The 23,967-nt window shown below is 43.3% G+C and overlaps 1 protein-coding gene and 2 non-coding genes across 7 annotated transcripts; all 3 read left to right on the top strand.

Annotated features, from left to right (window-relative positions):
- Positions 1-7,364: 7,364 nt before the first annotated feature.
- LOC5504270 (GAS2-like protein 1) lies at positions 7,365-20,755 on the top strand. Of its 5 annotated transcripts, none has more exons than XM_048727194.1 (7): positions 7,365-8,363; positions 12,564-12,671; positions 13,035-13,125; positions 13,668-13,831; positions 15,472-16,510; positions 17,564-18,720; positions 18,935-20,755. In XM_048727194.1, the coding sequence occupies exons 1-7, from the start codon at positions 7,749-7,751 to the stop codon at positions 19,382-19,384; spliced, it is 3,624 nt and encodes a 1,207-aa protein (XP_048583151.1). In that variant the 5' UTR covers positions 7,365-7,748; the 3' UTR covers positions 19,385-20,755. The 5 variants fall into 5 exon arrangements, with proteins under 5 accessions (XP_048583151.1, XP_048583152.1, XP_048583150.1 ...); XM_048727195.1 differs by having other exon boundaries at positions 7,366-8,363; positions 15,472-16,465; positions 18,923-20,755; XM_048727193.1 differs by having other exon boundaries at positions 7,366-8,363; positions 18,923-20,755.
- Trnan-guu lies at positions 13,915-13,988 on the top strand. Its single transcript has one exon. It is a non-coding gene; the product is annotated as a tRNA-Asn (tRNA).
- On the top strand, positions 14,482-14,554 carry Trnar-acg. Its single transcript has one exon. It is a non-coding gene; the product is annotated as a tRNA-Arg (tRNA).
- Positions 20,756-23,967: the final 3,212 nt, after the last annotated feature.

Below are 23,967 nucleotides of genomic sequence, written 5' to 3'. Positions count from 1 at the left end.
CTCGCTTGCCTAGCTTCTTTAACTTTTCCTTGTTAAGCTCATGCTTTTTGCTCTTAACATGAACCTTCATGATGGACATTTTTTAAAATCAAGAGTTAAAACTCTTTTTTAAAATCAAGAGTTAAAACTCTTCACCCTTACAAGCAGCACAATAAACCTCATTATTGCGTACGATAAGGTCTTCCCCCTTGAACTCTTCGACACGTTGCTTAGCAGAAACTTTTGGCTAATAGTAAATCGGTTTGTTCCTTGACCTTCGTCGGTTTCCACCTTGATTCACAGCAATTTTCCTTTCCCTAGATAGGTCGCCATCTCTTGGAGCCTTCAAAACATCCAATAAAGACTGGACTTCTGCATTTCTTTCGCCGTTTAAAACCTCGGGCTCGGCTGGATCAATATCAATGGCTGATGCTTCTGCCATTTTGAACTAGCAATGCTGACCGGTACTTTTTGTATGATCAGAGAACGTTCTTGACGATCGGTTTAGTGGAATAAATCACATTTCTATTGAAAGTCCATAAGTATTTGGTAGGAATTTTACCTAAAATTCCTAAAACCCTAAATAATTTTCTAAAAATCTTTAGATTTTCTAAAAATCCCGTTTGACTCTAAAAATCCTAAAAAAAATCCGGAATTATATATCTAGGCCTAATCTAGCCGGCTCTACGGAGTTTCGGGATTCCTGTGGAAGGAATCCTACAGTAAGAAAGCCTACAGTACAAGATGCGCCAGTACCGGTCAGCGGTACTTAGTTATGTTACGTTCACCAAATCCTGCCACCTCTCCGCCATCTTGTTTTTGCTGTGTTACGATACTGGCTTTGGTTCTCTGTTGATTAAAGCGTTTCCAAGTTGTGTCCTAGTTTGTGGTCTTATTCAACTGGCGTGGTGGCAGCGGTGGGATTTCGTCCCTTCGTCTCTTTCGCCAACAAAAATCACAGAATAGAACAGCAAACGCCGCTGTGACAGCACAACTTATTTACCGAAGAAATGGCTGCTACTCACAGAGCACCAAAACAATGGAGCCTATCTAAAACCGAAACTATCACCAGTTTTGAAAACTGGAAGCAAAACCTGATGTATACGCTGTCTCTCGATACAAATTTCTCAACTTATCTTGCCGATGGAGCTACATGGAAAAAGAAAACGAAGACCGAACCTCTCCGTGGCTATACCGATGATGATGAAACCGTTCAGCAATCAAAACGCCTCACTGCCCAACAGAAGGTGAACTTTTTAGAACTTATGCTAGGACAAATCGCAAACTACTGTCCTATTATTTCGAGAAACACTTTAGTTAAGAACTCTACATCTCTAGAGTTTATCTGGCAGGCGATCCGACAACATTTTGGATTTCAAGTAACTGGTGCACACTTCATAGATTTCGTCGACATCCATCTAGAGCCCGACGAGCGCCCGGAAGACCTGTTTCAAAGACTTATGGCTTTCGCCGAGGATTCCCTCCTCAAACCCAATAACCTAACTCACCATGGCGAACAAGTAACAGAAGAAGAGGAACTTTCCCCAACACTAGAAAACCTCATAGTGTTGACTTGGCTGAGGCTTATTCACCCATCACTACCTCGCCTTGTTAAGCAACGGTACGGGACAGAGCTACGTTCTAGGACTCTCGCATCGATCAAACCAGAAATCTCTCAGGCATTGAGCTCCCTGCTAGAGGAAATTCGCACGTCCGATGATGCAAAGATCCTTCGCTCAGCCGTCAACAACACTTATCAGTGGAAACCTGCCACAAGCCACAACAATCAGTGGAAACCGGCACCAAATAGCAAGACCACATCAAGAAAGCCCCGCTCCTCGAAGGTATGCCCACTCTGCAGTCAGGCTAATCGGTCGGATACTCATCACTTCCTAAGCGAATGCAAATTTCTCCCAGATAGCGATCGGCGCTATATGATTAAAGCAAGACAAATCGCTGACATCTTCGACGACAATGACTCTGAGTTAGAGACACACGCCCAAATGCCCTCGACTGAGTCCATCGACCCCCCTGCACACACTGCCCATGACGCGGTCGTCCTCAGAATACAGACCCGCCAGTCACCATATCTAGACGTCTTCTACAATCACCATACCGTACGAATGACCGTCGACAGCGGTGCCACGGGCAACATGATAAGACTCTCCACCGCGACACGCCTCGGTTGCAATATTACAACCAGCTCTCAGTCCGTAAGCCAGGCCGACGGCTCATCCCAGTTACGTGTTGTTGGTGAAACGCGCCTTTCTTTCACCCGGGCAGATAAGTCTTTCTCATTTGAAGGTCTCGTTGTGGAAAACCTAGACGTAGAAGTGTTAGCCGGCACGCCCTTTATGGAGAAAAATGACATTGCGGTCCGACCTGCAAAAGGGCAGATTATCCTTGGAGACAACACCATCTACACTTATGGAGCCCACCACTCCACCCTCACCTCGACCACGGCACGCCTTGTAACCGTCCTCCGTGCACCACCACGCAACGCAACAGTCTGGCCAGGCGAGTTTCTTGAAATCACACTACCGGACGACACACCCACTGATGCCGAGTATGCACTTGAACCTCGTACCGACGCGCCGAGCGCTCGTAGAGTAAAACCATCTGCTGTCTGGCCTTCCCCTGGCATCGTTACCAGCATAGCCGGAAGAATACGTATTCCCAACCTTACATCGGAGCCACGCTCACTCAAACGTAACGAGCACTTCTGTCAAGTCCGCCAACTTTTCGAACCATCGAACGTCACAACGACCAGCCCAGCCCGTGCGTTCCCTTCTACAGACACCCTTCATTCAGCAAACGTTTCTCTAGATCCTGACAGTTTGCTACCATCAGATATCAAAGCCAAGTTCAAAGCCCTCCACCATGAATACGACCAGGTGTTTGACGCTAATATCGAAGGCTACAACGGCCACGTAGGCCCCTTCAAAGCCAGAGTCAACATGGGGCCTGTTGAACCCCCCCAACGGAAAGGGCGCCTTCCCCAATATGCACGTGAAAAACTTCTCGAGTTACAAGATAAATTTGATGAACTGGAGAATCAGGGGGTCTTTAAACGCCCAGAAGACGTAGGCATCTCCGTGGAATATCTAAATCCATCATTTCTAGTCCGCAAGCCGAATGGAGGTTCACGCCTTGTAACAGCCTTTGCTGATGTTGGAAGATACAGCAAACCTCAACCGTCGTTAATGCCAAACGTCGATTCAACATTACGCCAAATCGCCCAATGGAATCACCTCATTGCGACTGACCTAACCAGTGCATTTTATCAGATCCCTCTGTCAAGAGACTCTCTGAAATACTGCGGAGTCGCAACTCCCTTTCGCGGCGTCAGAGTTTACACCCGTTGTGCAATGGGTATGCCTGGTTCTGAAACTGCGTTAGAAGAACTAATGTGCCGCGTCCTTGGAGATCTTCTTGCTGAAGGTGTTGTTGTCAAGCTTGCCGATGATCTCTACTGTGGAGGAAACACCCCACATGAACTCTTCAGCAACTGGAAAAGAACCCTCCAGGCTCTTCACGAATGCAATCTTCGCTTGTCTGCCTCCAAAACAATCATCAACCCCAAGACCACTACTATTCTTGGATGGATCTGGAGTGCAGGCACCTTGAAGGCTAGCCCCCACCGAGTTGCTACGCTAGCCCAATGTCCAACCCCAACTACCGTTGGTCGCATGCGTTCTTTTATTGGCGCATACAAGGTACTTTCACGAGTTGTACCACAGTGCTCCACATTTCTATCACCCCTCGACGAAATTGTCGCTGGCCGGGAGCCACGAGATACTATTGAGTGGACTGACAATCTACATACGGCTTTCTATAATGCCCAGAAGGCCCTCTCTTCCACCCGCGTCATCACCCTGCCAAGACCTGAGGATTTCCTATGGATTGTCACGGATGGCGCCCTGCGTGACCCAGGAATCGGCGCCACACTTTACATCACACGTAACGGCAACCTACACCTCGCTGGGTTCTACAGCGCCAAGCTAAAAGGTTCACAGTCGTCTTGGTTGCCCTGCGAAGTTGAGGCACTGTCTATAGCCTCTGCTACCAGACATTTCAGCCCCTACTTAATACAATCTCATCACCGAGCGTCCATCTTGACTGACAGCAAACCCTGCGTACAGGCGTACGAGAAATTATGCCGCGGCGAGTTTTCCGCAAGCCCACGAATTTCGACCTTCCTCTCTGCAGTCAGTCAGTACCAAGCCACAGTCAGACACGTATCAGGGTCCTCCATTCTCCCCTCAGATTTCGCAAGTCGAAACGCTCCACCGTGCGAAGATGAAGCCTGTCAGATCTGTTCCTTTGTCAAACAGCTCGGGGACTCTGTTGTCAGGCGCTCATCAATTCAGGACGTCATTGATGGCAACGAGCGGCTCCCTTTCACTAGCCGATCAGCTTGGCTCGCGATTCAGTCCGAGTGTCCTGACTTACGTCGAACTCACTCCCACCTCAAACAGGGCACCCGACCTTCGAAAAAGGTAACAAACATCAAAGACGTCAAACGATATCTTGGTGTCGCCACCATCGCCAAGGATGGCTTACTCGTCGTAAAACGTGAAACACCCTTATCGCCCAGCCGTGAGTGCATCATTGTTCCACGTCGCGTTCTTGACGGCGTACTCACAGCTCTACATATTCAGCTATGTCACCCGTCAACTCACCTACTCAAGATGGCCACCAAGCGCTATCTGTTCGCCCTTGATCTTGAGAAGGCCATCGTTCGCGTGTCTCAAGCTTGCCACCATTGCGCTTCTCTCCGTACAAGCAGCAAAGCACGTATAGAACAGTCGTCTTGCGACCCGCCCGACGCCATTGGAGTTTCTTTCGCAGCAGACGTCATACGTCGGTCACGCCAGTTTATCCTGATTGTACGAGAGTGCGTGACTTCGTACACCACCAGCTTACTGTTAACCAATGAGCAACACTCTACCCTTCGCGATGCTCTCATTCGTCTTTGCGTGCAGATGCGTCCCCTCGACGGTCCCGTCGCCATCATTCGCACTGACCCAGCCCCAGGATTTCAAGCGCTAAAGGAAGACAAGCTCCTGCAACACCATCGATTAGTCCTCGAAATTGGACGCGCAAAGAACGTCAATAAGAACCCGGTAGCTGAAAAGGCAGTACAAGAGTTAGAACGTGAGATCCTACAGCTTGACCCACTAGGGGGCCCTGTCTCTGAAGTAGCACCTGCAGTCGCTACAGCTAATCTCAACGCCCGCATCCGATTACGTGGTCTGTCTGCGAGGGAAATGTGGACTCAGCGTGACCAGTTTTCCAACAGTCAACTCCCCTTCCAAGACCAAACCCTCATAGAGAAACAGCACGACCAGCGGAATTCTAACCACGCGTACAGCGAGAAATCTAAAGCGCCCACCGCAGACTTTCGCCCATCCACAGCAATCACTGTTGGCGACCTCATTTACCTGCATCCCGACAGGAACAAGACCCGAGGGCGAGATAGATATCTCGTCGTAGACACTGAAGGAGGCTTCTGTAATATCAGAAAGTTTATTGGCTCGCAGTTACGTTCTACGTCATACAGAGTAAAAAAAACAGATTGCTACAAGGTTCCATCTGAAGTACCGGACAAGACACCGACTGCAGCCTATGACTGTGACTCTTCCGCAGATGAAGATGACACTCCGGCCACCAAGAGGCTTCCGCCCCCAGCCCCACCAGGTATACCGACAGCGATAACTGATCCACCTTCCCGGGATGTACCACCCCAAAGTGATGCCGACGCCTCTGAGACGAGAGCTATGGACTCCAGTCACTGTCCCTCCAATCTTCAAGATGATGACACATCCCCACCTAGGAGGTCTACCCGCGAGCGTCACCTTCCCTTACGTTATAGAGATGACGACTTTATCACTGACTTTAAATAGGGCTTAATGTATAAACTATGCTAGCAATTAGGCTTACTGTTATAGTCCTATCCTTTAATCAGTCCATCGTATTTACATTGTACGCCGTGAAAGACATTAGTTGCGTGATTTCTCTACAGTAGATAGTATAAGAGAGAAAGAAAGGAAGTCACGCCAGTACCGGTCAGCGGTACTTAGTTATGTTACGTTCACCAAATCCTGCCACCTCTCCGCCATCTTGTTTTTGCTGTGTTACGATACTGGCTTTGGTTCTCTGTTGATTAAAGCGTTTCCAAGTTGTGTCCTAGTTTGTGGTCTTATTCAACTGGCGATGGGTTGTCAGTTTTGCTGACGTTTGTGATATTGCGTGACACCCATAACAAAGACCATCGTCCTATAAAGCGTGATGTTTTGAACATTGAACAATAGAACAACTACAATAGATAACAATAAATTAAATAGCGGAAATAGCGTGGTAGAAATGTTTATGTTTTGATAGACAAAAAAAATTACATAATCCGAATTTAACATATATTATATAAATCTACGGCTAAACTGCAAAATACCCGTCCACTTATTTGCATTTTCCTTGTATTTACTGCCTCGTTCTATAGAAATCGAGGTGTGAAGTCTCATTGTTAACTCTTTGTGGACGGGTATTCTGCAGTTGCTCCAAATCTACAAGTCAAAAAATAGATCAGAGGAGCAGTATTTATTTAAAACAGTCCAAGATGTGAATGGAAGATTACACTTAAAAGTGTAAGTAAATCCTTTTTCGAATTCAAGTACTTAGAACGTAAAACACTAATTGATTATCTATGTAACTTATATCTTTCAGTTTGACTATATATGTGAATTAAAGTACAAAAGTTATTCCTGATACATCTGAGTTATCGATTCTCGAAATTTGCCTAGTGCAAAACACGTTGTCAAGAAGATCGCGTGCCTTTAGACAATTTCATTAGCAGTAAGTCACGTAAGCAGCATCAAGAAAAACGTTTTTAAAATTGAGCTTTACTTTGTGTCGCGCATTGTCTATGAATGGAAATATCGCCTCTTGTCGTGCACGCTCAGCTTTGCGTGGATTAATATTGACCTCAGGGCGCGTGCCTTGGCGCGTTCGGGCCTCCATCATTTAATCAAATGTTTATGAAATTGTCATCGCTGCTTTCAATTTACACACACTGAGTACATATTCTAATCTCACCCTCTTAGACTTCGCTATACTTAATTGCTAAATAAACACCTAGCAACTGTGTTCCGCCGTTATGAATTGTTTGGATGTTTTCATTTTAATACTTGTATTGTAATGATAGTTGTTGTCTAGCGATGTAAATATGTTGACATTGTTCTTTTAGCCACAATGAGCCTGAAAACACTCCTTTACGCTTTGATATTCGGTCAAATTATGGCTCGTCTAAAATAAAGTCTTAAATATAACTCAATTGATAACAAGTTTGACCAATCAAGTTGAAATGTGAATAATGAATTCACGGAGCGCGGTCCCAAATGCGAAGTAATTGACGCAGAGAGTCTGCCTTGGCGTTTAGCATAATGCATTTAGCTCGATGACATGGTTTCATTGCGACTTAGTGTGAGCGCGGTGATACGGCCAGCAGTATGCACCGTGTAGAGAGGGTGGTATAACTACGCTTATGCCGACAACATCGCCAGTTCGTCATCTCTCTGATGTAAACATTCGCCCCCGACATATCCGCGAGTCGGCTGACATCGCATTGTTTCCGACTCGTGTTTTTTTGCGCCTGTACGCCTTATTGTACTTGCTGTTATAAATGATAAATTCAAAGCAGTAAGCATTAGCCAATTGGATTTCGCCTTTTCTAAATAATTTCCGAATTAGACATTCCAGCTGTAAGAACGAACATGGCGGAAGAAAACGCCAACCACGGAACCAGAGATTTCGATACAGACAGAAAGGGAATGATGGAGAAATGGCTGATACCTCTCAAGGAAGATCTCGCGTCGTGGATTTCGCGTTTACTGGGAGAGGAAGAGCTAAATACTGACACTTTTACATCTATGCTAGATACGGGTGTAGTGCTTTGTAGACTAGCGAATTTTATCCAGACAGTAGGTGAGGAATTCTTTGTACGCAATCCAAAGTTTCCTCGGAGAGGTTTATTTCCCGCGTGCGGTGTAACATACAAACAGCGCGGAGCAACTCATGGCTCGTTTGTCGCCCGAGACAACGTTTCTAATTTTATCCGATGGTGTCGCGAACTAAGGGTTCCCGACGTTATCATGTTTGAAACGGAAGACTTGGTTCTCAACAAAAACGAGAAAACGGTTTTATTGACCTTACTCGAGGTAGCGCGCAAAGCATTTAAAGTCGGCGTCGAGCCGCCAGAACTTGTGCGCTTAGAAAATGAAATCGACCAAGAGTTAGAACTGGAGCCTGAGCCCTTACAGGAGCCAGCACCGAGACAAGAAGTGAGATTACTCAAGAAAAAACACAAATCACACAGCCTGGATGATTTGGTAAGTGAATGCAGTACAAGTGTTATTCATTCAAATTGAGTGAATGAATGGGCCGGATTGTTTTCCAATGCTTTTTCACAGGAAAAAGCACGCACATGGAAGGAGTTATTCCCTCTTGATGGTTTCCCTACGGGCAGAATTCAAGTTTAATGACCCGGAATGACCAGGGCTACGCGTATATTCTATTGTAGTCTAACAGATCCTGTTGGGTTTTATTCCATTCCTCTTGACTCTCATTAGCATTGCAAAGTTTTTTTTTAATACAACCTTTTGAATGGAAAATCCTAGGTCCACTCATCCCGATTTCCGCTAGAGATGGAAAATAAGATATTCTATAGTAACAGTTTAAAACAAAACGCAATTTTTACCTACTTCACAGTCTTCTCACAAACGGTAGTCGATTTCAATCTAGAAAAACACACACGTGAATTTAATATCCATCCAAATTCTTCATCATCTTATACGTGATGCGTTTTGCGTTTTTTCGCGAGATCGATCAACCATTTTGCTTTCGTTGTATTGTTATAAACAAACCCGGCAGGGAGAAATCCAATATCTTTGAATCAATGGATGCCATTTGTTAGCAGCAGGTTAAAAGGTTACGGTGTTCAGTTTAGTGGTCGGATGAGCCCTTTTGAAGGAGTAAGGTTTACGTCTAACATACTATCTACCATGCGCGTCACACGTGTGATAGAATATATAAGACATCAATCTATTACAAAACACTCCCTTGAAACGATAAAAATTATCGTTGTTTTTCCTTCATGAGATGTAACAAGCGGCCTTTCACTTTTATTTTTTTACAAAATTAAAACTCTAACTTTCGGAGGAAATTTTGTTCTCAATGGAGCGCTTTATCGTTTAGTCTCTCGCTTTTAATAACCTCATTCATTCGAGCCCTTTGCGCATTTGACTTAAAAAGCGTACGCTCCGTCCTTACATAGGAAAAAAATCGACAGTTCAAATATGTTATAAATCCTGTAGTTACCTACGATAAAAGGACTAAACAATGTCTATCGTGTCATTCAAGCACATCGCGATTTGCTTGATCGGGTTTTGTTTTTATTTCATTCGTATTAAATTATCGAGATGAGTTGTCAAACTGATGTGAAAAGGGAAACGTGTAAGATCTGATTTGATGTACAAAACTTGCTATATCAGTACAACGGTTGCGGTTTTCTATTCCTAGTGTCTCAAACTATTTTTGCTTGCATATCTCGCTACAGTCGGGTCAACTTTATTGAACTCTTTATTTCGAGCACAGTAATTATGGGCAACCTTTCTCTTTCTGCTGCAGCCATTTAAAAGTACATTTTTTTCTGAATTTTCTTTTCCCCGAAAACATCGCGAATCCGCCATTCATTCTGTCCTCCTCCTGCAAATAATTTCACATTTAAAAAGCTATCTTTTCCAATAAACTACATTTCGAAAGAGATACCTTATCTCAATTTCTTTATCCGTTTTGTGTTCACGCTAATTTAGGAAAAGAAAGACCCTACGTGCCGACCTGTGTAACAGCGGCAATAAAACCACAAAACTATTTGCAAAAGATTTCTTTTTGGCTTGTCATAGCTCAAACATGCAGTCTTTACATAAAACTGCAGAACACGGCATCTTATAATCCATACGCTAGTCATGTTTTCCTAATGCGAATTACTAAAATACAAACTCGTTTTTCAGTTTCCATTAATTACATCTCATTATTTTTCCCCGTATTTTAAAATAAATTTTTAATGACTCTTTTTTAATTAATGGAGGCCTAGGGAGCTTGTTGAACATTTATGTGGTTTCAGCCCATTGTCTTGCTAGTAAGTGGTGTTTTTCTTCTGAAGTAAGGAAGATTTTTTATTAATTAAGACACATTTTACTAATATACGTGGAAAATTTCATTGCAACAAAAAAAGTTCCCAGGACTCCTTGGAGCGCAAATAGAGTTGAGTTTTGAAAAGTATAAATTGTAACGAAATATCAAATTTCGAATCACTACTCCCAAGATTTTCAACTACCTGGATTTTACAATATGCCTCGGGAGAAAGAAAATGTATCGTAAAATCGAGGTATCCTTGCAAAGAGGTCCTCGATTTTACGATATTAAAGATAATCCATTGAAAATATCGTTTTAGCGAGGTCGGGTTAATTATCAACTTTTACAAAATAATAACATTGTATAACTTCAGCTACTTTCTATAATACTGGAATCTGTATTGTAACAAGATCTGTCAAGTCAAAGAATCGATTAACGTACAGTACAACGTTACTTGTCGGGGGCGTACGCAGGATTTTAACAAGCTGCAGTCAAGCATTCAAAGCTGAATGAGGGCGTGGCCTCTCATCCCGCATCCCCGTGAAGATTTCATAGCTCCCGCTTTTGGGTTTGAAATTGGCGTCAATGCGTCAGACTTTTGAAAATATTACACGGTCCTCTGTCATCCTCGATCTGAAATAGGACTTCAGTCATCGCGCGGCACTGAACGACATAACAATATGTTTGGAAATCATCTGCAGACTACTATGATTTTGAAAATTATAGTTTTTATCCTGCTCATCATATTTATATATAACTACGTAAATAAAAATGAATGAGCAAACATTTGATATTTTCCCCCTCGTTATTCAAATGAGATCGCTTTTAAGATCGTTTTTTTTTTCAGTCCAGTGACTGCAGTTGTCTTGAGTTTTAATAGACAATCAGTAATATCATTGTATCGAGGTCGAAATTACGCTTGGCAGAATATCGTTGTATCCGATATCGTAAAGTAGGTAATTTCTTTTACGTTTCACTCTATTTCAGCCGGGAGAAAGGAACGCCATCGTAAAATCGAGGTTATCGTAAAATCCAGGTTATCGTAAATCGAGGTTATCGTAAAATCCAGGTTCCACTGTAAATAGCTTTTAGTTACCACATGCTACTCACTGTCTAGAGGCAAGTCTAAACAATAGAGAGCAGTCTCGTCTTTCAGTGCCTTTTAGATCCTATCTGTCTAGTAGCAGCTGAGCATTTTTACTCAAATTTCATACCAAGACATCAGATCACAGGTAGCCCAGGCTCACGGCGACTGCAGGTTTATTACAGGGTTTTTATGAGCGAACAAATCTCGTTGAAATAAATATGCTGATTAAAACAGAGTTTGACGTTGCTGCTACTCAAACCCGCCATTATTTGCCATTCTCAGCTGTTTTAGCCGCTGCTAATAAACCTACACTCGCCGTGAGCCTGGGCTACCTGTAATTAGAGGAAAAAAAGAGACAAAATCAAAGAAGCCTTTGTTTGGAAACACCCAATAAAGTAAGTCGGCCACGTGCTCGCTCAAGGTTGAACAATGGTTAATGTAAGTTTAGCGTTATTTTGTCTACAGCCTGTATTAGAATATGCTTAGCACTTCTAAACTGTGTACTTGTCGATGACAGAGGAGGTTGTGTACTTACTTCTCTTTTCCCTCATGACCTCGATGGATTAGCACTGTTAGACAACAGCGGCGTAGCCAGGATTTTTAACAGGAGGGGGGCCAAAATGCCCTTTCAAGGCATTTCCCCCTGTATTTTAGATAATGTTTCATACAATTACTGTAGCTTTGGCTGCTAGAAGGGGGGGCCCGGGCCCCCTGGGCCACCCCTGCCTTCGCCCCTGGACAATTCACCAGAACAGGCGGTAATCTTTGAGAGTGGGGAAGAAATCATTGATAATTTTAGACTTTTATAGTCGTCAATGTGCAGTTTGCGGTCAAAAAGTTTTAAGTAAACATATTCACTGTGGTTTAAAAGTAACTAAAGGCATTTTCTTTTTTACTTTTACACAGACCATGCAGACCCACAAAGGGCGGTATTTGAGCAAATTCACATAACACATAACCATCTTGGTTCACGGTTATAGCACATAACCATCTTGGTTCACGGTTGTAGCTCATAACCATCTTGGTTCACGGTTAAAGCACATAACCATCTTGGTTCACGGTTATAATTGACATAGCCATCTTGGTTCACGGTTATAATTCACATAACCTTCTTGAAAATGATACTATAAACACGCAGAATAGAAAAGGCGAATAACCTCCGAAAAAACACCTTTTCCTTTTTTTTTAATTCTAAGACTCCCTTAAAATACAAATACAAGTCCAAATACATACTGCGGTCAATAGAACCCGCGTTTTCACGTAACCGAGATCGAGAAGTATTTGGATATTTTTTACATGGATCTTACAGGTGTACGAAGTCTTGGATAAATGTACATGCCCCACGCGATATCCTGTACAGCGGATAGCAGATGGAAAATACAAGATGGGTGATAGCAAGAATCTCATCTTTGTCAGGGTGAGAACTATTTTAACGATAGTAAGACCGCTGCTGCTTTACCTCTGTATTGAATAATTATGATCTACGATAAGATAGTTTAATCGAGATGTTTAGCAATCTTTTGCAAAACAGAATTAACGAAAGCAGTATCTTTTCCTATTATAGCGATGTCGTGATAATGAAGTAGAAGTATTTTTTTAGAAATCAATTTCTTTCAAGGGTATAATTGTTTTCATAAATTTGTCATCAAAGAGAGTTCTTTATAATAAAAGCCTCTTTAGCATTTGCAGAATATGTTTTCCGACTAGCCAGTGCAAAATTGTTGATTTAACACTTCTTCTCATCCTTCATATGTCCATGAGGTGCATTCATGTTTTTCAGGTGATGCGAAAACATGTGATGGTGAGAGTTGGCGGAGGTTGGGACACATTGGACCGCTATTTCGACAAACACGACCCGTGCAGAAATCACGGTATATAAACACGATCCATACAGAACTCACGTATATAAACACGATCCATACAGAACTCACGTATATAAACACGATCCATACAGAACTCACGGTATATAAACACGACCCATACATAGCTCGAGGTATTTAAACACGATCCATATAGAACTCGCAGTATATAAACACGATCCATATAGAACTCACGGTATATAAACACGATCCATATCGAATTCTCGGTATATAAACACGATCCATATAGAACTCACGGTATATAAACACGATACCGTGCAGAACTCACGGTATATAAACACGATCCACATAGAACTCACGGTATATAAACACGATCCATATAGGACTCACGGTATATAAACACGATCCATACAGAACTCACAGTATTTAAACACGATCCATACAGGACTCACGGTATTTAAACACGACCCATACAGAACTCACGGTATTTAAACACGATCCATATAGAACTCACGGTATATAAACCCGATCCATACAGAGCTATCGGTAAATTTCAAGTGTGAATATTTAACACGATTCTGTCTTTTGTCTAGATTTAAAGCAACGTCGTCCTTCTAGAACGCGACCTTCAAGCAGTCAGCGTAGCTACCGGGAAAGCCAAGAACAAGTTCGCTCTCCCAGCTCCATGAGTTTATCGAGTACAGAGAGCCATGACTCTGGAAGTACCATTCATTCGCATATGTCTGTACCAGTACAGGTGAGTGGGATACCTGTGTATGTCAGAGACAAGTACAGTGTAACGATATAATTATGATAACTTCTACAACGGAAGAATAACGAGTCTCTGTGGCGCAATCGGTTAGCGCGTTCGGCTGTTAACCGAAAGGTTGGTGGTTCAAGCCCACCCAGGGACGGTCATTTTTTTTTTTCTTTATACAACAAAACTAAAATAATATTGGAATAATTTCTAAATTTTGAGATTTTATTTGGAAAAATGAATCCATCCCGGTAAAAAAAAAAAACGGTTCTCGCTCCCATCAAAGTGGAAGCATACCTTAACCTTACAGTAAATATACCTGTAAAAAATCAGGTCATTTTAAGTAGAGAAACAATCTGGGTGACATTTAAACCACTGTTAGCACCATTCTTGCCAACTGTTTCTACGTAGGAATGTTGAAATTTAGAGAATAATAAGTTACGGTAGCGAGGAGTCTCGCAATCTATACATTTCATTGCAAACAAATGAATAAAAATATTCAGCTGTTTGAGGTTCTGCTGTAACAAGTTAGTTATGTATCCTGATTGGCAAAAATTGACGATCTTCCTATCAGAGAAGAATAACAACGGGTTAAGTTCTACAGCACAAACGGTATATTATAGTTTGCTGCTCCAAATTCTTTTGCGAACGGCCGCGTGGCCCAATGGATAAGGCGCCTGACTACGGATCAGGAGATTCCAGGTTCGAGTCCTGGCGTGGTCGCTTTTTTTTTCTCGTGTTTTTTTCTTTTTTTGTTATGACTTGTTGTGGGGAAAAAAGTTAATGATTGTTTTAAGATTTTATAAATGCTTATTTTTTTCGCACTATCGAAAAAAAATTATCTCTAAGAAAGAATATTTATCCATTTTATGTTCAAGTGTCGTATTTGTTTCTGTCAAGAGAGCATAAGATATCTTATGCTCTCTTGTTTTTGTCTAATAAACGCTGTAGGATATCATTTTTGTCTTAAAAAAAGGGACGGGGAAGGCAAAAACTACAAGGTCAAAGTGCATTATTAAGAGAGGCGGATAGAATCAAAAAGCCCAAACTGTCGGGATCTCGTACCAAATGAATACAATACACCAAAAACTGGAAATCGACTCTGCCAAATTTTCGTCTTTAATAAGACTTCTTTAGGGCAAACTGAAGAAGGTGAATCGTAACAAGCTTATTTACATCAGAATAGTGGCGCGAGACGCAAAAGCATTACAACTGACAAAAACGCGCATTTTCTAGAATAGCGCGTGCTATGGATAAAAAGAATTTACACATCTCTACGTGGGTTCCTACTACAAAAAAAGTCATCACTATTAAGACCCCGCGGATAGATAGACTTAAGCCGATAAGCCCACTGGCCTTCCCTTTCCCTGAGCTGACCCTCAGAGTTACACTTATCTATAAGTTGTACCATAACATTATTAAGACCTAAATGATTGTCGCAATGAAAGATAAGATCATCTTTAACTCTTTCACTAACCGGTAAACTAGGGTGCTTATTAAACCTACTTTTATGATTATTAAAACACTTCCTAAAACTATTGATAGTAGATAAGAGAGGCGGGATATTCCAAAATCTCATTTTTTTCCCGTATTTATGACGACATTTTTTAATCGAAGTTTTATGTTGTTGATGTTTTCAGGTAAAACACAGAGACACGTGTCGACATCGTACTGGACCTGCAACCCGCTGCATCTCGCCTGGCCCTAGAAACACACGGAGCCCTCTCACCCGGGGGGCCACCCCTCAGCACGCCACGGACAGCATAAGCAACCGCCCCTCCAGGCGCAGCGCGAGCATGCAAGACCTTAATCAGAGCCTCAACGCTACCGCACCCGCCGCGATATCCACCGCTAAGACAAGAGGCTCCGGTAGACGAGCGACGAGTGAAACGCGAAAAGATTCGAAATCGGCACCGGGGACGCCAGGCCAGCGGAGAAAAAGTGTAGCAGTAACACCACCAAGACTATCGGCCCCACACATCCAGAGAGGTACAGCGTCACCCCGGTCGGTGCCGCCGAGGACTATGGATACCCAGGGAAAGTTTCACGCGCGTAGCCGAAGCATGCAGGATCTGAACGTTCATCGCGCCGCAAGCCCAACAGGTGCACGAACAGAGAAGTCACGAGCACTGTCAGCTACTCGGTCCACTTCGGTAAGAGGTCGGCCTGGATCGGAAGGCCCTCGTCGACAAAGCATAGCAACCACACCTCGGAAGGCGACATCGACGACTCCTGTCGGAAGCCCGAGGATTACGAGAAGACAGTCAAGCGCCGCGCAAATAGATACATCACGTGTAAAAACCACAGGGAGCCCAAGAAAAGCATCAAGTGTAAACCGAAGCTCGACTTTCAGTCCCGCGAACAGCCCGAGGGTCACCCGAAAGCAGATTACTTCTTCTGATAAAGGCTCACGGTCACCTGGGAAAGTAGCGGAGAATCTTCGGTCCCAGTCTCCTGGCACAAAGCCTCTCACAGAACCGTTCACTAGGTCTAGAAGTGCGATAGCATTTGATTCCAGGCCTCGGTCGGCTACTGACAAGAGCGAGAGAAAGAGATCTTTGACGGTGGAGCGGCCCATCGCAATACAAGGTACAGTCAGTACACGCTCATCCATGGGGCCCATCGCAATACAAGGTACAGTCAGTGCACGCTCATCCATGCGGCCCATCGCAATACAAGGTAAAGTCAGTGCACGCTCATCCATGCGGCCCATCGCAATACAAGGTACAGTCAGTGCACGCTCATCCATGCGGCCCATCGCAATACAAGGTACAGTCAGTACACGCTCATCCATGCGGCCCTTCGCAATACAAGGTACAGTCAGTTCACGCTCCCTGTAACATCCATGCGGCCCATCGCAATACAAGGTACAGTCAGTGCACGCTCATCCATGCGGCCCATCGCAATACAAGGTACAGTCAGTGCACACTCCCTGTAACATCCATGCGGCCCATCGCAATACAAGGTACAGTCAGTGCACGCTCATCCATGCGGCCCATCGCAATACAAGGTACAGTCAGTGCACGCTCATCCATGCGGCCCATCGCAATACAAGGTACAGTCAGTGCACACTCCCTGTAACATCCATGCGGCCCATCGCAATACAAGGTACAGTCAGTGCACGCTCATCCATGCGGCCCATCGCAATACAAGGTACAGTCAGTGCACGCTCATCCATGCGGCCCATCGCAATACAAGGTACAGTCAGTACACGCTCATCCATGCGGCCCTTCGCAATACAAGGTACAGTCAGTTCACGCTCCCTGTAACATCCATGCGGCCCATCGCAATACAAGGTACAGTCAGTGCACGCTCATCCATGCGGCCCATCGCAATACAAGGTACAGTCAGTGCACGCTCCCTGTAACATCCATGCGGCCCATCGCAATACAAGGTACAGTCAGTGCACGCTCATCCATGCGGCCCATCGCAATACAAGGTACAGTCAGTGCACGCTCATCCATGCGGCCCATCGCAATACAAGGTACAGTCAGTGCACGCTCCCTGTAACATGCATGCGGCCCATACAGGGCACAGTGAATGCTCCCTTTGGTATCCATGTTACTATACCATGGCGGGAAACCTAGAAAAGGGCAAAGGATTCTTTCGTCTTCTGAATTTTTCTCAGGGAGATTTAGAACCCTTTATCAGTTTCGAGGAAATTTCGTAGGTTTTATCACTTCCTGAAAAAAAGTTAAAAACTATTTGACTGATTTAATATTTATCCCCAAGGAACCCAAGAAAAGCCAAACCCCCAGAGACAGTACTCTTCACCACAAAGTCCAACAAAATCTAGAATACCGCTAATGATCAAATCACCCGCGAAATCAGGGCGCCCCACACCACAGGCGTCCCGCCCAAGACCGAGTACTCAGGACTTTGAGCCACCGCAATTAACCCGCTACTACTCTCAAGATCAAGCAAGGCGGCCTCACAGGACCTGTGAGTGCGGGATGCAAGTGTTGCCTCACAACGCCGACTACACGGCACAGGAATCGTTCACGAAATATGCTACACCACAGGTACCCCAGAACGGCTATGGCGGTATTTCGGAGGACGATTTCAGAACCCCGTTCGACGATTACGTGTATACTTCTGAGGATTCCGCCAGTGTGTTATCGGAGAGCGTCAGTGAGTGCGACTCCCACGTGACTTACAGCGTCAGCACTGGCGAAGTCGCCAACCCTGATTTGCATATTGACCTCACCGAGGGGTACAGAGGGTCCAAACAAAGCAGCGGCGAGACCACGCCCAGTGACGGGGGAGCACCAATCTTGTCAGATGTGGTCAGGGATTACGATTATTTTGACGTAGAGACCGAGTTGCGGTCAACCAGTAGTGACCGGTCACGTGGTTCCACACCGAGCATGGACTTGTTAGAATCACGTGATCCCGTAACGCCTTCATCACATGACCAGGTCGACAGTTTTGAGGAGGGTTATCCACGAGGTTTGAGTATAAAGGAACGCTTGAAAAGCCTTAATGTAGGACAAACCTCCATAAGCCCAACACTGCGTGGTAAGGTTTTCGCTGGCAATGAGGATGATGGTCTTGGTAAAGCCGATAAACCGGACAAAAATATGAAGGATCAAGGTTTTTTGTATGTGGATTATGCCACTCAAGCGCCAGAAGAGAGATCCAAGTTCTTCGATATCGACCGAGAAATGGGCCAAGACAACTCCGCCCCGGGGTCACCGAAAAAAGTCTCTCTCGTAAAATCGCTGATTGGAAGCATCGAGAAACGAAAGAGAAGCGACCCACAGCCTCCAAATCTGAAACAAAAGCAGCAACCAACGGAGCCTCGCACTGGTGGCGAGGTAGTGACAGGATCACGTGACGTTTCGTGGGACTGTGCAGGCACAGCTGGTACTCATAGCGAGCTCGAGCAGGTAAGCAATAGTTTGCTTTGATGGGGGGAAGGGTGGGGATTGCCCGACCATTCCCCATCCATTCATCCGCATCCACCCTCCGTCAAACCCCGTCGGTATAATAGGGATCTGTTTATACGGAGTGAAAACTATTTTCCACTTTTCAACATAGCTTTTAATATAGTAGATATCATCATCCCTTTTAATATAAATATGAAAAAAGTTTCCTTTACAGGGAGCCATTTCCTCAGCAGTTACGCCTCTTATAATCAAAGAGCCATTTAGTGACCAGGCCTTGATACCCAAAAACGTGGACGAAAATAAGAATATCACGAGAGACTGCGAGCTGCAGATGAAATCACCGAGCGCTACTAGCCTTGAGGATCGACGGCAGGAAGAAGAGGAATTACGGCAATTTGAGGAAAACGAAAATAACTTCATCGTACACGAGTCAAAGCTGAAGGACGTCGACAGCTACGAAGCACATTCGGAGACTCATAAAAACGAGGCTGCTATCGAAAAAAGTCCGAAGAGGTCCGAAACTTTGCCGAAAGATATCGACGTCTTCCCGAGATCTCCAAGGCAATTTTCGCTAGATGAAATGATTGCTGATATGTTGCCAGGAGACTCAAAGAGCGATAGACCTGAGTCGCCACTTAAGCCTCATTTTCAAGCACTAATTTGATTGGCTTAATAAGGTTGTACGACGTGCCCTTGATGAAGTAGAATTATCAGAAAATGGAGATCAACTTTTAACACAGTTACATTATACCAGGCCCGAACCCAGGAAGGGGAGGGGGGGTTGCCTAAAGGGGTTCGCACCCCCAACCCCCCCCCCCCCCCCCCCCCACATACACACAATCGGGACAAGTCCAATTTCGGATTGCATTATATGTGCTATTTTTAGGCAAAACTAAAAAGTGAAGCGTGTGTCATAAATCTATAATTCACGCTTGTTTGTAGCCAAATCCCATAATAAACTTCCCGTGGAGATACTGCAATGCCTAAAATGTTTCAGGGGTGGTCAGATTTTTATCAGTAAAAACCACCTCCACCCCCCAACCCTCCCCGAAGAATTATGTACACTTTTTCGGATTTCGCACCCCTCCAAGAAAAATCCTGGGTACGGGCCTGTATCCATTAAGTTGCTGCAAATGATTGTATAAATGAGCTGAGTTCATATGACTCGTCCAGCAGCATTTCTCCGACAATCTTATTCTTGAACTGGAGGCAAGTATTCAGATAGTCATCTTATGATATGTGGATGAATTTCAAATATCAAGGCCCGATAATACTCACACTAGCACTGTCCCCCCAGGAGAGTATTGCACGAGTATCAATGATAAAATCATTAAAATAAGCGCGTATATTGCCATGCATAACTCAATCATTTGTGTGGATATCCATATTTCATGTCAGAGAAATTATTCTTATTAAATTTGATAATTTCTTAAGGGTAAAATTTGGCAAACTTTATTGTTATAAAGATTTTTTTTTTCAAAAAGAGAGATGACTATTAAGACACACAGTGTTTTTATTATTGTCGAGCTTAATGTGGAAATATTTTTGTAGGTTATTTAATTGTTGCAGACAATTTGAATGTATTAGTAAAACCAGGAACATTCAGGCCAATGAGACAAAAATACCAAGTGTATTACCGGCAGGGCAGAGACCCAGTCGAGCTGTCACGCCAGGTCCGACTTGCGTGACGCGTGGTTTCGTAGGCTTTGAATCACTATGCAAATGAGATGTTCATCTCACTATTGAATGAAATCCGCTTGAATCACGGTGAATGTCATGACATATCAGGCGCGTGTCCCTGGGAAGGGTGGTGGTCATACGCATCAAAAGCAAAGTATTTCACGATCCTTCAACAAGAAATGACCCATATTAGGCGCGGCACAAATGTTAAGAGATTTGGATATTCAAACCAAAAACAAAACCTCTCACGCAAGTCGGATCGCAGGACTTCTCCGTATAATTTTTCCTGTTACTAGGTTAAGTTGCATGGCAACAAACATGGAAGGTATGTTTTGATAAAGCTGTTTTTCTATAAGTAAGCGTTTTGTTTTGTTTTGCAGGGCTTTACGGACCATTATATATTTGTTTTGCGGGGCTTTACGGACCATTATATATTTTTTTTGCGGGGCTTTACGGACCATTATATAATTGTTTTGCGGTGCTTTGCGGACCATTATATATTTATTTTGCTGTGCTTTACGGACCATTATATATTTGTTTTGCGGGGCTTTACGGACCATTATATACTTGTTTTGCGGGGCTTTACGGACCATTATATACTTGTTTTGCGGGGCTTTACGGACCATTATATATTTGTTTTGCGGGGCTTTACGGACCATTATATACTTGTTTTGCGGGGCTTTACGGACCATTATATATTTGTTTTGTGGGGCTTTACGGACCATTATATACTTGTTTTGCGGGGCTTTACGGACCATTATATATTTGTTTTGCGGGGCTTTACGGACCATTATATACTTGTTTTGCGAGGCTTTACGGACCATTATATACTTGTTTTGCGGGGCTTTACGGACCATTATATATTTGTTTTGTGGGGCTTTACGGACCATTATATACTTGTTTTGCGGGGCTTTACGGACCATTATATATTTGTTTTGCGGGGCTTTACGGACCATTATATACTTGTTTTGCGGGGCTTTACGGACCATTATATTTGTTTTGTGGGGCTTTACGGACCATTATATACTTGTTTTGCGGGGCTTTACGGACCATTATATATTTGTTTTGCGGGGCTTTACGGACCATTATATACTTGTTTTGCGGGGCTTTACGGACCATTATATACTTGTTTTGTGGGGCTTTACGGACCATTATATACTTGTTTTGTGGGGCTTTAAGGACCATTATATGTTTGTTTTGTGGGGCTTTACGGACCATTATATATTTGTTTTGCGGGGCTTTACGGACCATTATATATTTGTTTTGTGGGGCTTTACGGACCATTATATATTTGTTTTGCGGGGCTTTACGGACCATTATATATTTGTTTTGTGGGGCTTTACGGACCATTATATATTTGTTTTGTGGGGCTTTACGGACCATTATATACTTGTTTTGCGGGGCTTTACGGACCATTATATATTTGTTTTGCTGGGCTTTACGGACCATTATATACTTGTTTTGCGGGGCTTTACGGATCATTATATATTTGTTTTGCGGGGCTTTACGGACCATTATATATTTGTTTTGCGGGGCTTTACGGACCATTATATACTTGTTTTGTGGGGCTTTACGGACCATTATATACTTGTTTTGTGGGGCTTTAAGGACCATTATATGTTTGTTTTGTGGGGCTTTACGGACCATTATATATTTGTTTTGCGGGGCTTTACGGACCATTATACATTTGTTTTGTGGGGCTTTACGGACCATTATATACTTGTTTTGCGGGGCTTTACGGACCATTATATATTTGTTTTGTGGGGCTTTACGGACCATTATATACTTGTTTTGCGGGGCTTTACGGACCATTATATACTTGTTTTATGGGGCTTTACGGACCATTATATACTTGTTTTGTGGGGCTTTACGGACCATTATATATTTGTTTTGCGGGGCTTTACGGACCATTATACATTTGTTTTGTGGGGCTTTACGGACCATTATATACTTGTTTTGCGGGGCTTTACGGACCATTATATATTTGTTTTGTGGGGCTTTACGGACCATTATATACTTGTTTTGCGGGGCTTTACGGACCATTATATACTTGTTTTATGGGGCTTTACGGACCATTATATACTTGTTTTGCGGGGCTTTACGGACCATTATATACTTGTTTTGTGGGGCTTTACGGACCATTATATATTTGTTTTGTGGGGCTTTACGGACCATTATATATTTGTATATTTGTTTTATATATTTGATTAGGCAGTGGGGGCTGTACCCGTTACGAATTTTCGGTTATCACCTCATGGTCCGTCTCTTATCGAAACAGGCGTGCTCAAAGTGAGGACACCTAACGCTATCACAGTCAACACCTCACACTATCATAAGTCAACACCTCACACTATCATAAGTCAATACCTCACGCTATCATAAGTCAACACCTCACGCTATCATAGTCAACACCTCACACTATCATAAGTCAACACCTCACACTATTATAATCAACACCTCACACTATCGTAATCAACACCTCACGCCATCATAGTCAACACCTCACGCTATCATAGTCAACACCTCACGCTATCATAAGTCAACACCTCACGCTATCATAGTCAACACCTCACACTATCATAAGTCAACACTTCACACTATCATAATCAACACCTCAAACTATCATAATCACCTCACGTTATCATAATCAACACCTCACACTATCATAAGTCAACACTTCACACTATCATAGTCAACACCTCAGACTATCATTAGTCAACACCTCACACTATCATAGTCAACACCTCACACTATTATAAGTCAACACTTCACACTATCATAAGTCAACACCTCACGCTATCATAATCAACACCTCACACTATCATAAGTCAACACCTCACGCTATCATAGTCAACACCTCACACTATCATAAGTCAACACCTCACGCTATCATAAGTCAACACCTCACGCTATCATAGTCAACACCTCACACTATAATAAGTCAACACCTCACACTATTATAATCAACACCTAACACTATCGTAATCAACACGTCACAATATCATAATCAACACCTCATGCTATTATAGTCAACACCTCACACTATCATAAGTCAACACTTCACACTATCATAATCAACACCTAACGCTATCATAATCAACACCTCACACTATCATAATCAACACCTCACACTATCATAATCAACATCTCACACTATCATAATCACTACCTCACACTATCACAGTCAACACCTCACGCTATCATAGTCAACACCTCACACTATCATAAGTCAACACCTCACACTATCATAGTCAACACCTCATACTATCATAGTCAACACCTCACACTATCATCAATACCTCACACTATCGTAATCAACACCTCACGCTATCATAATCAACACCTCACGCTATCATAAGTCAACACCTTAGACTATCATTAGTCAACACCTCAAGCTATCATAAGTCAGCATCTCATACTATCATAGTGGCATGTCTGACTACATGCCAATGGTTGACGTTTACATATTTGATGCTATAAAAAATGAACTTTAACTAAAAGAAACACCAGATAAACGAAACTGATAAAGTTAACCTCAAATTCTCTCCTTTCCTACACCCCGTTAGA

This window comes from Nematostella vectensis, chromosome 4, assembly GCF_932526225.1.
Source record: "Nematostella vectensis chromosome 4, jaNemVect1.1, whole genome shotgun sequence".
NCBI classification, from domain to species: domain Eukaryota; kingdom Metazoa; phylum Cnidaria; class Anthozoa; order Actiniaria; family Edwardsiidae; genus Nematostella; species Nematostella vectensis.
This window is presented reverse-complemented; position numbering and strand designations above follow the sequence as displayed.

Excerpts from the sequence above, each read along its gene's own strand:
- LOC5504270 (XM_048727193.1), top strand. The coding sequence starts at position 7,749 with ATGGCGGAAGAAAACGCCAACCACGGAACCAGAGATTTCGATACAGAC. Across the intron at positions 8,364-12,563 it reads CACACAGCCTGGATGATTTG|GTGTACGAAGTCTTGGATAA; the intron begins GTAAGTGAATGC and ends TGGATCTTACAG. Across the intron at positions 13,126-13,667 it reads CGACCCGTGCAGAAATCACG|ATTTAAAGCAACGTCGTCCT; the intron begins GTATATAAACAC and ends TCTTTTGTCTAG.